The 14,061-nt window shown below is 36.4% G+C and overlaps 1 protein-coding gene across 1 annotated transcript; it reads left to right on the forward strand.

The window, feature by feature from the left end:
- The first annotated feature begins 270 nt into the window (after positions 1–270).
- On the forward strand, positions 271–10,435 carry LOC124889736 (TMV resistance protein N-like). Its single transcript, XM_047401712.1, has 7 exons — positions 271–480; positions 553–951; positions 1,009–1,101; positions 1,921–2,009; positions 2,116–2,352; positions 2,646–3,708; positions 10,400–10,435. Exons 1-7 carry the CDS (start codon positions 271–273, stop codon positions 10,433–10,435), a joined length of 2,127 nt encoding a protein of 708 aa, XP_047257668.1.
- The last annotated feature ends 3,626 nt before the right edge of the window (positions 10,436–14,061 follow it).

A 14,061-nucleotide genomic window follows, 5' to 3' on the forward strand; every position in this document is an offset into this window, starting at 1 on the left:
GATGATAGTTGAATGATTTGGGTTTATTTCTTGAAGTTCAAATCTGAAACCTTCAAGAATTTCAAGAAATTCAAGGTATTTGTAGAGAAGCAAAGTGGATGTTCTTTAAAGGCTCTCCGTTCAGATAGAGGCGGTGAATTTTCTTCTAAAGAATTTTGTGAATTTTTTGAAAAAGATGGCATTCACAGGGAGTTGACAACACCACGCACACCGGAGCAAAATGGAGTGGCCGAATGAAAGAATCGAATAGTGGTTGAAATAGCTCGAACCATGATGAAAGAAGAAGATCTTCCAATAAAATTTTGGGAAGAAGCAGTGACGACGGCGGTGTATCTTATCAATATCTCACCAACAAAAGTAGTCATGAATCGAACTCCATATAAAGCTTGGAAGGGCAGGAAGCCACTAGTAAGCCATCTAAAAGTTTTTGGCTGTTTAGCATATGCTTTGGATACTTCTCCTTCCCGTCTCAAACTTGATGTGAAATAAGAAAAATGTGTTTTTGTGGGCTATAGTCCTCAGTCCAAAGCATATAAATTGTATAACCTGAAGAGTGGCAAAGTTATTGTAAGTAGGGATGTTAGGTTTAACAAGGCAAGAAGTTGGTCTTGGAATGATGGAGTTACTTCAGGACCAACAGGTTCTTTACTTCTTGATGATGCACATGAGTCACCTATTGCTGAAAAGTTGGCACCAATAATATCTGAAATAATTGAAGAATCTTCAGCAGAGCCAAGTCCACTTAGAAGATCAACAAGAGATAGGAAACCAAATTCCAGATACTCTAACAGTATATATACTTCTTGTCAATTTTCTCTTCTTGTTTCAGATTCCATTTATTATGTAGAAGCAGCTGAAAAAGAAGAGTGGCAGCAAGCAATGGTGGAAGAAATCAAAGATGTTGAAAAGAATAAAACGTGGGAATTAGTTAATTTACCAGAAGGAAAGAACGTCATTGGCCTGAAATAGGTGTATCGCACAAAGTACTCTATTGATGGATCGGTTCAGAAGCACAAAGCTCGGCTTGTTGCAAAAGGATATGAACAGCAACAAGGAGTTGATTTTGATGAAACATTCTCTCCCGTTGCACGCTTTGAAATGGTGAGAAATCTCTTAGCTCTTACTTCTTAACTCTCTTGGAAAGTTTACCAATTGATGTTAAGTCTGCCTTCTTAAATGGAGAACTAGAGGAAAAAGTTTATGTTTCTCAACCTGAAAGTTTTGTTATGAGAGGACAAGAAAGTAAAGTGTACAGGTTGAAAAAGGCCTTATATGGCCTAAAGCAAGCCCCGTGGGCATGGTATAACAAGATCAACTCTTATCTCCTGGGAAATGGATTTGAAAGGAGCAAAAATGAGCCAACTCTCTAGGTGAAGAAGCAAGGTAAAACTGATTTCTTGGTGATGTGTCTTTATGTAGATGATATGATTTATATGGGCTCTTGTGAATCTCTTGTTGCTGAATTTAAGTCTTTCATGATGAAAAAGTTTGAAATGACAGACTTGGGATTGTTGCAATATTTTCTTGGTCTTGAGATTAAACAAAGTTTAGATGGTATTTTTGTCTCGCAAAGAAAATATGCAATTGATCTTCTTAGGAAATTTAATATGTTGGGGTGTAAGATAGCTTCTACTCCTATGAATGTAAATGAGAAACTCATATCTGATGATGGTACAGGATTGGCGGATGCTCAATGCTTTAGAAGAATAGTTGGTGGTTTGAATTATTTGTCGCACACACGTCCCGACATAGCATTTCCTATTAGTGTGGTTTCCAGATTCATGAATAACCCAACAAAGCATCATTTTGGGGTTGTAAAGCGAATTCTATGATATGTTGTTGGAACTACTGATTTTGGAATTTGGTACTCCAAAACATCAGATTTTAGATTGTTTGGTTTCACTGATAGTGATTATGCAGGGTGTTTGGATGACAAAAAAAGTACTTCTGGATATGTGTTCTCTCTTGGTTCAGGTGTTATGTCCTGAAGTTCAAAGAAGCAAGAGATTGTAGCCTTGTCATCGTCTGAAGTAGAATATATTAATCAAACAACTTCTAATAAATACTTTCTGTTTTTTACGTTCTCTTTTATATCCCAACATATGCATCATAAAGATGGCGCTTGGAGGAGCTTGAACACATCGTAAAGTGCCGAAATGAATTGGATCAGAGTGTGATTCTAATTTTTTATGATGTGATCCCATCTTATGTAAGCCATCAAAATTCACCTTTCGCTGAGTCGTTTTCTCAACACGAGGAAAAATACAAAGATGACATGGAGAAGCTTCAAAGATGGAGAGAAACATGTAAGCGAGCTGGGAAAATATCAGGGTACCATTTACAAGAGTGCAAGTAAGGTTTCTTTATTTTGCTTTTTTCGATCTGTTGTGTTTTCTTTTCTTGACCTTAACTTTGGACCATATATCCTTTTTTGACTTATTTGTAATTTCATGTTTTGCCCTTGTGGGTAATTCAAGAACATAGTGTGTCTATTGTTTGGCAAAATTGTTTAAAGTAGTAAAATAAGGTATAAATCATAAAAGAGAGCATACACTAGCGTGCAAAATGTAAATAACTCTATAATAATCCTTTTTGATTTCTAAAGTTCGATTTAAAATAGTTGTTGTTTTCATTGTAATATTTAGGGATGAGGCAGATTGCATCAAGAAGGTTGTTGATTACATATTACCAAATGTTATTTCACCCGTTTCAGAAAGCTTGGTGGGTACTCAAATTGACAAAGTAATCTCATTATTACATATGAAATCCAATGACGTTCGCTCCATTGGAATATGGGGAATGAGCAGTATTGGTAAGACAGAAATTGCTAGTGTTATATATGAGAGATATCATCATCAATTTGAAGCTTATTATTTTCTTGGTGATGTTGGAGAAATGTACCGGAGAAAGGGACTAACATGGCTGCAGAAAACTTTCATCCGCAAGCTATTGGGGAAAAAGATTGTTGTAACTAGTGAACGTGATGGAACCATGATTATAAATAATGAGCTCCGCTGGAAGAAAGTTTTTCTTATTCTTGACAATGTAGACCATCTAAGTCAACTAGTGCTTATAGTTGGAGGGACTGAGTGGTTTGGAAGGGGTAGTAGAATTTTAACTACCGCGATAGACAAGCACCTGATAATCACCCATGTGAAGGAGGATAAAGTATATGAAGTCCTACTATTATCTGAGAATGAAGCTCTTGAACTGTTTTGCATGCATGCTTTCAAAAGAAAATCTCCGGAGATAGATTTTGAGGAATTTTCAAGTGAAGTGGTGAAGTATGCTGATGGACTCCCTTTAGCTCTTAAAGTTTTGGGTTCTTCTGTTTATGGACGAAATAAAGAGCAATTTAGAGACATAATTGATAGGTTGAAAAAGATCCCTAATGATGACATTCTAGGAAAACTTAAAATTGGTCTTGATGGGTTGAATAAAGATGAGATGAGAATATTTCTACATATCGCTTGCTTGTACAATCATAGACCAAGTTATGAGGTGGAACGAATAATTAAGAGTTGTGGCATTCACTTGATAGGACTAAGACGCCTCATCGAAAAATCTCTCTTGTCCATCAGAAATGGCTACATGTTTGAGATGCATAGTTTGATAAGTCAAATGGGTCAAAATGTGTCCAGGGAAGAATACACAAACACCAAACTATGGCTTACTGAGGAGGTTCATGACCTTTTTATTGGAAAGATGGTAAGAATATTTCAAAAAAAAAAATCTATAATTTAAGAACTCTTAATATTGTGACTTCGTTACACCGAGTTTTTTCTGCTTAATTTTTTCTTAAAAATTCCATGAAAAATAAATATATACTTCTTTGTTTACAGAAAGCAAAAAAAGGTGGAAAGCCTATGGATCCCAAAAGGTTATCATTTTGAAGATGATCATGTAAATCATAGCAAGGTATTCAAGAGGATGCAAAGCTTACAGGTGTTGATAGTTCATAAAACTATTTTCTCTGAAAGCACTGTCACTTGTCTTCCTTCTAGCCTGCGGTGGATTGAATGGCCGAACTATCAGTCAAGTTCATTGCCGGAGAAATTTGACCCGTCACACCACGTGGGGCTTTGTTTAAGTAGAAGTTGACTTTTTGAACTTTGGCCAATTCCAAAGGTATAGTGATCTCTTTCTCTCTGCAAAATAACAGAACATGTGAATTAATCATGCCATGGTTCAAATGATACACCAAATACATGTTTCAATATACTAATTTACATCATGTAAAAGTTAAACTTGCAAATAGGATGTACAGAGGACTTATCCAAAATCAAACGTATTATCTCTTTCCGGCCTCTCTCCAATAGCTCATACTTCTTTCTTTCCCAAATTAATGTTAAAAATGGAACTATAACTTCAAGTTTTTGCACTTGAGTGTCCCTCCTTATGGTTGTTCTTTAAATATTGTCCCCATGACTTACTTTGCTGCAAAAATAAGCTCAATTTGTCTATTATGCAAGGCAATTGACGTTTTTTTTCTTCGGATTTAAGCCCATCAGGCCATCCTGGTGCTTTTCGTGATTACCTGATGCAAAATTATGTTTCTTTTCTGCTATTCTATTGAATACATCCCTGCTCAATTTACTTAGTATATCCAGATGCTAACTAAAAAGTTTGAGCATCAGCATAGTCGTTTCATGGAGAAACAATAGTTGACGCATGTTGTTCTATATGAGGAAGTCATGCTGAGACGATAGGGTTGTGGGTAATACAATAGGACAGTTACATTGAATATATGATGAACTTCTATCAAAATGGTAAGGTTTGCATGCTACAAATCTGAAATAAATTCCATTTTCTCCTTCTATAGTATGAGGAAGTTACGTCCAGATGGTAGGGAGGGGTGTGAGTAGTTCAATAGGGCAATTAGATTGACTATATTATGAAAATTAATAGCAGGGGTTTGAAATTTATTCATTTTTTCTTCTTATTTTGTAGCAATATTAAAGCCTTTTACATGAGTAATTTCTTTTGGTGTATTTTCAAAGGTCTCATGGATATTTTGCGGTTTGTTAAGTACATTTCTGAATGTTTTATATGAGGTACCAAGAGTGAAAACTATAAATCATGAGTATATTAAATGGAACAAGTTTCTGTGTGGTACCATGAGTGAAAATTAAAATTTATGACAACCACGTAGAGTAAATGGAACATGTTTATATGAGGTACCATCACTCCATTAGTGAAAACTAGAGATCATGACTATCAGGTAGAGTGAATGGACTACGTTTTAATGAGGTAACTAACATCTGTGGAATTTAGAAATCACGTTACTATACTGGACTAATGTTTCAACGTTTCAAAAAGTAAAATCTAAAAAGAAATTGCCACATTAAAGATGTCATGATCCGAATCGAGGCCCTGGCCGTGACAGACATCCCGAACCATGAAGGCCCGAGCACCCGTTCTAACTTGGAATCGTATAAACCATTCATAAACTAAGAGGAAATACGGAAATATATAACAAAACAGAATCATGGTCAACTTTTATTTCAAACTACTCAATATTGAAATGAGTTCATAAAGATAAAAAACATCTAACTCTAGTCTACAAAATCTCTACAAACTGAAAATAACCTCTGTCTGAAGACTGGGACAAGGCCCCAAATCGGACCATGCAAATCTCTGACCAATCAATCTACAACTTAGTGGCCCCCGGGGCTAAGCCTAAGATCCTGAAATATAGGGGGTCAATACAGATGTACTGGTACGCAGAGCAATCCAAAGTAATGTATTTATATATAACATAAGTGAGAGAAATTCATAAAATATTTTACATATAATATATGAAAACGCATGGGCAGACTTCAAAGACTTTGAAACATTTCTTTGAAACCACGACTCACTCTTTGTCTTACGTTTGAGCTAGGTGGCACACCCTATAAGTCTGATATTCCATGGGCTATATGAAATCCGTCATTGACTCGACGGGTAAGTCCCAAACCCAAATTTGCTGCAAGGGTTGGAGTGTCTGAGTCTGATAAGCTATAGGGCAATAGGCCAACGTATAACCCCTCTAGGGGACACAATAACTCGTATTGGCAAAACACGATTTCGGAAAATGAGTTTTTTGAACTCGTACCTTCTTCGGGTAACCACTTAATATCTCTTAAGCCCATTTTTAACCTTTTATGAATATGCATCTTTCAAAACTCAAATTTTGAAAATTTAATTGAAATTTGACTTCTATTTTGTTCTAAGTCTATTATGGCACCGTCTGATTTCGGTATCGTCATACCAAGACTTGCAAGTTGTATGTTTAATCCATATAATAATATACAATAGTTCCTTCAATCTAATCGGTTCAGTTGACCACTAAAAATATTTAACAATGCAAGAGAGTTCTTATTTTCAGAACATATTTCAAACTATGCATGGATTTTCTCTTTTCAATATTTCAACAAACATGTGGTGGTCAAGTATTTGTAACAAACCATGTAATCTCTCTGAATCAATACTTTTCATTTATATTATCAAGAATAACCCTCTCTTTAGTTCATATCCAAAATCAAGGCTTATACAATAGTAAAGACATTTGAATCATGCTTCTTAATATGCAATTAAATAATTCATAACATATGAAAACAAGAGGCTTTACAACAAGAAAGGGATTTTAATTGTTCATCCTCTCAATTCAACATTAGAAATTAAAAATACTTACATACTTCTATACAAGTATAGATCTAATATAGGATAAAACGCCTCAAGACCAAAACATTATCATCAAAAGGATTTCACAATGCACAATTGTAAATGTAAATTCAAAACCCATTGCAAATTCATGATTTCTCAACATTTAAACATTATCAAAATGATTTTACCATGACCATATAGTTTAGGAAAACCCCACGTTCCATAGATTACTTAGTATAGAGAGTAGAACTCGAATCTTGATGTATTTCTTGGAAATCTTGAATGTAAGGACTGATTCTTGATCTTTGATGGAAACCCTAATTTCTCTTGTTTTTGAGAATGGAGAGGATCTGAGATGTTTTAAAAATGATAAAGGATGGAGTATAACATGTTTTGGATGATTTAAATCAGGTAGGAGAAATTTGGGGTGGGAAAAATACCAAAATACCCTTCTAGATTCAAATAAAAAATTTTCAATTTCAAGGGTGACGACCTTGGTTGATAGTTCATCAACCAAATGATGACCTTTCACACCAAGTCGTCACTCAAAAGCTGATTTTATGAGTTGCTGATCTTGGGTGACGACTTGGGCTGATTGGTCATCACTTAGGTGATGGCCTATCAGCTCAGGTCGTCACTTAGAAGCTGAAAATAATGGCTTACTGGTTTGGGGTGACGACTTGACTGATAGGTCGTCACTTAGGTGATGACCTATCAACTCAGATCGTCACTTTGTTGATAGACAAACATGCTGAAGTAAAATGAGCATAACTTTTCGCTCCAATATAGGATTAAGGTGAAACCAAATGCATTGGAAAAAAGACTCAATGACCATTCATTTGATACATGGGAGGCCTTCTAAATCTTTATATACAAGAAGTTATGATTGATGGAAGTTGACCCAAGTTGAGACGTTCACCAAAACTTAATCGATAGAAGAGTTTTCAACTCGTCTTTAAGTTAGGAATTTTTGTGACCTCAATCTATGTAAAAAAGGTATTCACACGCTATAGGATTGATCATCACACATTGATTAACAAAGAATAATTGGGTTCAGGTCTATATGCGTAGAAAAGACAGTTCAAACTTTAGCCTGAAAGTGCGGGGTGTTACAAAAGAGGTTTTATTTTCATTGTTACATAAAAAGAGAACAAATATATATATTGAGATTTTAAGACAGTTATGCATCTCAAATACAAATTTCAAAAATCTTTCCACATTATCTACAACCAACATATTTCAATGAAAAGTGAAACTTCTCCTTTGATTCTGTAACAACCTTCTCTTTATGTTTTTTCCCACATAAACTATAATCGTATGTTTATATTATGAGTATGCAACAACCCACATTTTAGGCTAGAATGTAAACCGTCATTCCTACGTGTAAATATTCCAAAACCTTCCTATCTATTGAGTTTTGGTGAGCGTTTCAACTTGGATCAATTTCAATCGACCATAACTTTTTGTATATATTGAATAAGAGGGTCTACTATATATCAAATGAAAGGTATTTGAGTCTTCTTTCCAATGCAACTATTTTTACCTTAACTCGATATTGGAGTAGAAAGTTATGCTCATTTTACTTCAATGTATCTTTCTGCAAAAATTTGATGACGAGGCTGACGACCTATCAACTAGGCGTCGGACTATCAGCCCCAGTCATCAGCCTAGGGCAGAAAGTGGTAAAATCCATCCCAAAACTGATGACCTAGGTGATAGCTTATCACTTGAATGACAGCCCATCAACCTTTCCAAAAACCTTTTCCATGAAATAAATTACACCCTAAACATTATTAGTAAATCATTATCAGTTATACAACATCAAAATCCTCTTTTTACTCTATAAAATAAGATCAAACTAGGGTTTCCTCCAAGAACAAGAAATCAAGAAAATCACTTCTTAAGTCCAAGATTTCCAAGGAACGAATCAAGATTCGAGTTCTACTCTTTAAACCTTGTAATCTAAGGTACGTGGGGTTTTCATAAAATACATGGGCTTGTTAAAAACACATTGAACAAGGTTTAAAGTTATAAAGATCATAAATTTATAAAGGGGTTTTGGAGTTTGCATTTGTAATTATGCATTATGCACTCTTTAAATGATATTATTGTTTTGGTCTTGAGGCTTTTCCCCTAAATTGATTTGTACTCATATATACATATGTATTAAATTGAGATTGAATGTTTAATTGAAAGTATGAACAATTATAACTCCTCTCTTGTTACTAAGCCTTTTGTTTTCGTACGTTATGAGCCATTTAAATTGCATTTAGAGAAGCAAGATACAAATATCTTGATTATTGTTTATGACTTGATTATAGTTTTGAATTGAGGAGAGGGTGATTTTACATGTTGATAAATGTTGAAGATATATAGCAAAAGAGTTGCATATTTTGTCACAAACTTCATGACCACCACATGTTTGTTGAAATATTGAAAAGAGTGATCTTTGCATAATTTGATAAATGTTTTGAAGTATGAATTTTCGTAAATTGTTAGAAGTATGGTGGTCCAAACCTTATGCTTGGAAGAAGAGACTTTACTATGATATTTTATAGCTCATAAATATGACTTGCAAGTCTTGGTGTGATGACACCAACCCAGATAATGCCATAACAGATTCAAAACATAATAGAAGTCATATTTTACTTATATATTCAGAATGTAAGTTTTGAATGATGATTGCTCAGAAAAGGTTAAAATGGGCTTAAGAGATGTTAGGTGGTTACCCATAGAAGGCATGAGTTCAGAAAATTCATTGCTCTAAATTGTGTTTTGCTAATGCGGTTTATTGTATCCCCAATAGAGATTATACACTGGCCTAGTGCCCTGTGGTATATCGAAATCAGAATCAGAAACTCCAACTATTGCGGCAAACTTGGGTTGGGGACTTGATCGCGGAGTCAAGGGTGGAATCCATATAGCCCGTGGGGTTGTAGAATTGCAGGGCATATCACCTAACTTAGAAGTAATACAAAGATTTGAACTGCATTGTCAAAATCATTTTAAGATCATTGAAATCACCTATGTATTTTTAACTATTTTATGCATGATACTTTAGATTTGCTCTCATCTATGTTATATATAAGTAAACACATTATTTTGGGTTGCTCTGCATACCAGTATGTTTGTATTGACCCCCTATATTTCAGTGTTTGAGGCTCAGTCTAGAGGCCCCGCTAAGCCGTAGATCTATCAGACAAAAGTGTGCAGTCGGTGAGCCTTCTTTATTTTAGATGGCCTATTTTTAGAACATTATTATTTCATTTTAGTTTTGGGTCTGACTGGGGGTCTTGTCCCAGTCTTAGACAAGTTATAATATTCTGATATATTAGAGATTTCGCAGACTGAGATAAATATTTTCTAGATACTTATTGATTTTGTTCTGTATTGTTATGTTGAACTCAGTGCATGACTATGATTCCATTTGTTTATTTCCATATTTCTCTGGTATTATTGTAAATTTTGTGCATGATTACCAGATATAGAAGAGCTCTCAGGCCTTCATGGTTCGGGATGCTCGTCATAGTTAGGACCCTAGTTTGGGTCATGAAAAACTTGGTATCAAAGCACGGTTTATGGTCCCAGGGTGTCTGCGAATTCGCATTGAGTAGAGTCCTATTTATGGGTGTGTAGCGTGCCATACTTATAAATGGAAGGCTACAAGAAGTTTAGGAATATCTATCTTCTTTCATGATTTAGTTCATATTATAGAGTCTGTATGTTCTCTAATTAATGATTTCTTATGTTTCAGAAAGTCATCATGCCTCCTCGTCTCTCCAATGAATAGAATGCCCAAACTTAAGATGTTCATCCTAGCTATGGGATGAGGACACGTAATAGGGCTCAAACTCCTGAGTTTGTTGTTACTCCGGCAGTCCCTCTTGTATAAACTAGCACACTCAGGGCACCTAGGGCTCCTTGGTCTGGTACTAACTGCACTCAACCTCCTTAGAAAGAAGTATCGAATGTAAAGTTCAGATAGTCGATACATATGATAGCCCAGTTAGTGGCTTCCCAGGATCAACAGTCTGAAGATGTTGGGTTTGCATCTAGTGCATCTGAGACTACACAGGTTGGTCTGTTTATGAGACTGAAACTACCTAATTTTATGGGTACAAAGGTCAAGGAGGACCCACAAGGGTTCGTTAATGAGTTGGAGAAAATTTTTTAGGTGATGCATGGGAATAAAGTGGAAGGAGTTGAAATAGTGGCCTATCAGCTGAAGGATGTGACCAATCAATGGTACAACGAATGGGAAGATTCGAGGGGAAATAATGCTGAGCCTTCTGCGCGGGATAAATTTGTGGAAGATTTTCTGGAGTGATTCTTTCCCTTGGAGTTGAGGGAGTCTAAGGCTGAAGAGTTCATGAATTTGAAATAGGGGAAGATGAGCGTCAAGGAGTACACCCTAAAATTCAACCAGTTATCCCGTTATGCTCTGGAATTAGCAGGTAACATAAAGGCCCGTATAATAAAGTTTGCGTCCGGTCTCTCAAATGACTTGGTGTTAGAGTGCAAAGGGGAAACGCTGAACAGTGATATAGATTTCTCTAGGCTGTCAGTTCATATGCAAAAAATTGAAGAGCAAAAAAAGAGAACGACAGAGGCAAGAGAGAAAGACAGGCAGGTCAAGAGGGCTAGATCTATATACTAGAGCTACAGTCAGCAGCAAGGAGGTAATTGGGGTAACAGGTGGCCAAATAAAAAGTTTTGGAGTAATACTCAATCATCCACCAGTTCCCCAACACTCAGACTTCCAGTTGATCATCGATTTCAAAATTTCCAGCCTAATAATGGATTAGAAATGCAAGGTACCTATTCCCAAGGTTGTGCAGCTCATCCATATCAGACTTTTCCACGATATAAGACTTGTGGTAAGTATCACCTAGGGAGGTGTTAGTCGGGAAGGTTGGTGTGCTATACTTGTGGTTAGTCGGGCCATTTTAAGAGAGATTATCCATCCTCTAGGAGGAACTTCGGTGGTTCCAAGTACCAAGCCAACTCCTCAGTGCCCCCGCCACTTTCCAAAGGTAGTACTTCACCCATCGGAAGTGATCGCAACCAGTTATATGCTCTGAATAATTGCCAGGATATAGAGGTTTTACCAGATGTGGTCACGGGTATGTTACAAATTTTCTCCTATGATATGTATGTGTTACTTGATGCCGGCTCTACTTTGTCTTATGTGACCCCATATGTGGCAGTCAATTTTGGCTTTGAGCCCAAAAATATTATGGAACCCTTCTCTGTTTCTACTTCTGTTGGTGACTTCGTTGTGTCTAGGAGGGTGTACAAAAATTGTGTTGTGTCTGTCTATAATTATGATACTGTGGCATACCTTGTAGAGCTTGATATGGTTGATTTTGATGCTATTTTAGGGATGGATTGGCTCTATTCATGCTATGCCACACTATATTGTACAACTCGAAAAGTCACTTTCTCCTTTTCGAATGAACTAGTGATAGAGTGGGAGAGGTATTCGTTAGCACCTTAGGGGAAATTTATCTCTTATCTCAAAGCCCGTAAACTTATATCTAAGCGCTATTTGTATCGTCTGATTCGGGTAAAAGATTCTAATACTGATAGTACTTCTCTCCAGTCTGTCCCCCCTAGTAATGAGTTTTCATAAGTTTTTCCTGATGATCTCCCGAGGATAGCACCTGATAAAGAGATAAATTTTGGCATTGACTTGTTTCCGGAAACTCATCCTATTTCTATCCCACCATACAAAATGGCTCCCGTAGAATTAAAAGAGTTGAAAGAATAGTTAAAAGATCTTCTTGACAAGGGCTTTATCCATCCTAGTGTTTCTCCCTGGGGTGCATCTGTACTCTTTATGCGTAAGAAAGATGGTTTCCTCTGTATGTGTATAGACTACCGTCAGCTGAATAAGGTCACTGTTAAGAAAAAATACCCTCTTACTAGAATTGATGGTCTCTTTGACCAACTTCAGGGTGCTAAGTGTTTCTCAAAGATAGACCTTCGTTCGGGATATCATTAGTTAAAGGTTAGGGAGGCCGATATTCCCAAAACAGCTTTCTGAACTCGATTTGGACATTATGAATTCTTAGTCATGTCCTTCAAATTGACTAACGCCCCTACAGCTTTCATGGACCTAATGAATAGGGTGTTTCGTCAGTTTTTAGATCCATTATTGACGACATTTTGGTTTACTCTAAGAATGAGGAAGATCATACCAGTCACCTCCGAACCATCCTTCAGACCCTCAAAGATCATAAGTTGAATGCAAATTTTTGCAAGTGTGAGTTTTGGCTTAGAGCTATTGCTTTCCTTGGTCACATTGTTTCTAGTGAAGGGATTAAGGTGGACCCCCAAAAGGTTGAGGCAGTGAGAAAATGGCCTAGACCCATGACTCAAATTGATATCTGGAGCTTATTGGGTTTGGCAGGATATTACAGAAGGTTCACAAAATTTTTTTCTTCCATAGCTGCTCCACTTACCAGGTTGACACAGGAAAAGGTGAAATTTGTGTGGTCTAACTTTTGTGAGAATAACTTTGAGATATTTAAGGACAAATTGTATAATGTGCATGTTTTAACCTTTCCCGAAGGTACAAAGGGTTTTGTTGTGTACTGTGATGTATCTCGGGTGGGACTTGGATATGTACTTATGCAGCATGATAAGGTGGTAGCTTATGAATCTAGGCAGTTAAAGGTGCACGAGAAAAATTATCCCACTCCTGACTTGGAGTTAGTGGCTGTGGTGTTTGCACTTAAAATTTGGCAACATTATCTATATGGGGTACACATTGATATTTTCACTGACCATAAAATTTTATAGTATGTTTTCTCGCAAAAAGAACTAAATCTTAGAAAGAGGCATTGGTTGGAACTGTTGAAGGATTATGACATGAGCCAGGACTATCATTCGGTCAAGGCAAATTTGGTGGACGATGCCCTCAGCAGATTACCTATGGGCAGTCTTTCTCATGTTGAGGAAAGAAAAAGGGAGATGGTGAAAGATATTCACCGGCTCGCAAATCTAGGTGTTTGACTTATAGATTCAAAAGATGGAGGAGTAATTTTTCATGAGATAGCTAAATCTTCCCTATGTGCTGAAGTTAAGGAAAAATAGGTCGAAGAACCCATCTTGATGCAAATTAGGAAAGATGTTGGTCAATAGAAGGTGATGGCATTTGAAATTGGTGGTGATGGGATTTTAAGATATCAAGGTAGGTTATGCGTACCAAACATGGATGGTTTGCGAGAGAGGATTGTTGATGAAGCCCACACCTCGAGGTATGTTATTCACCTAGGCTCTACTAAAATGTATCATGACCTTAAGACAATTTATTAGTGGAACAATATGAAACTTGATGTTGCTGATTTTGTTTCTAAGTGTTTGAATTGTCAACAAGTCAAAGTAGAACATTTAAGACTAGGTGGTACTTCC

The sequence above is a fragment of the Capsicum annuum genome, chromosome 12 (assembly GCF_002878395.1).
Source record: "Capsicum annuum cultivar UCD-10X-F1 chromosome 12, UCD10Xv1.1, whole genome shotgun sequence".
NCBI classification, from domain to species: domain Eukaryota; kingdom Viridiplantae; phylum Streptophyta; class Magnoliopsida; order Solanales; family Solanaceae; genus Capsicum; species Capsicum annuum.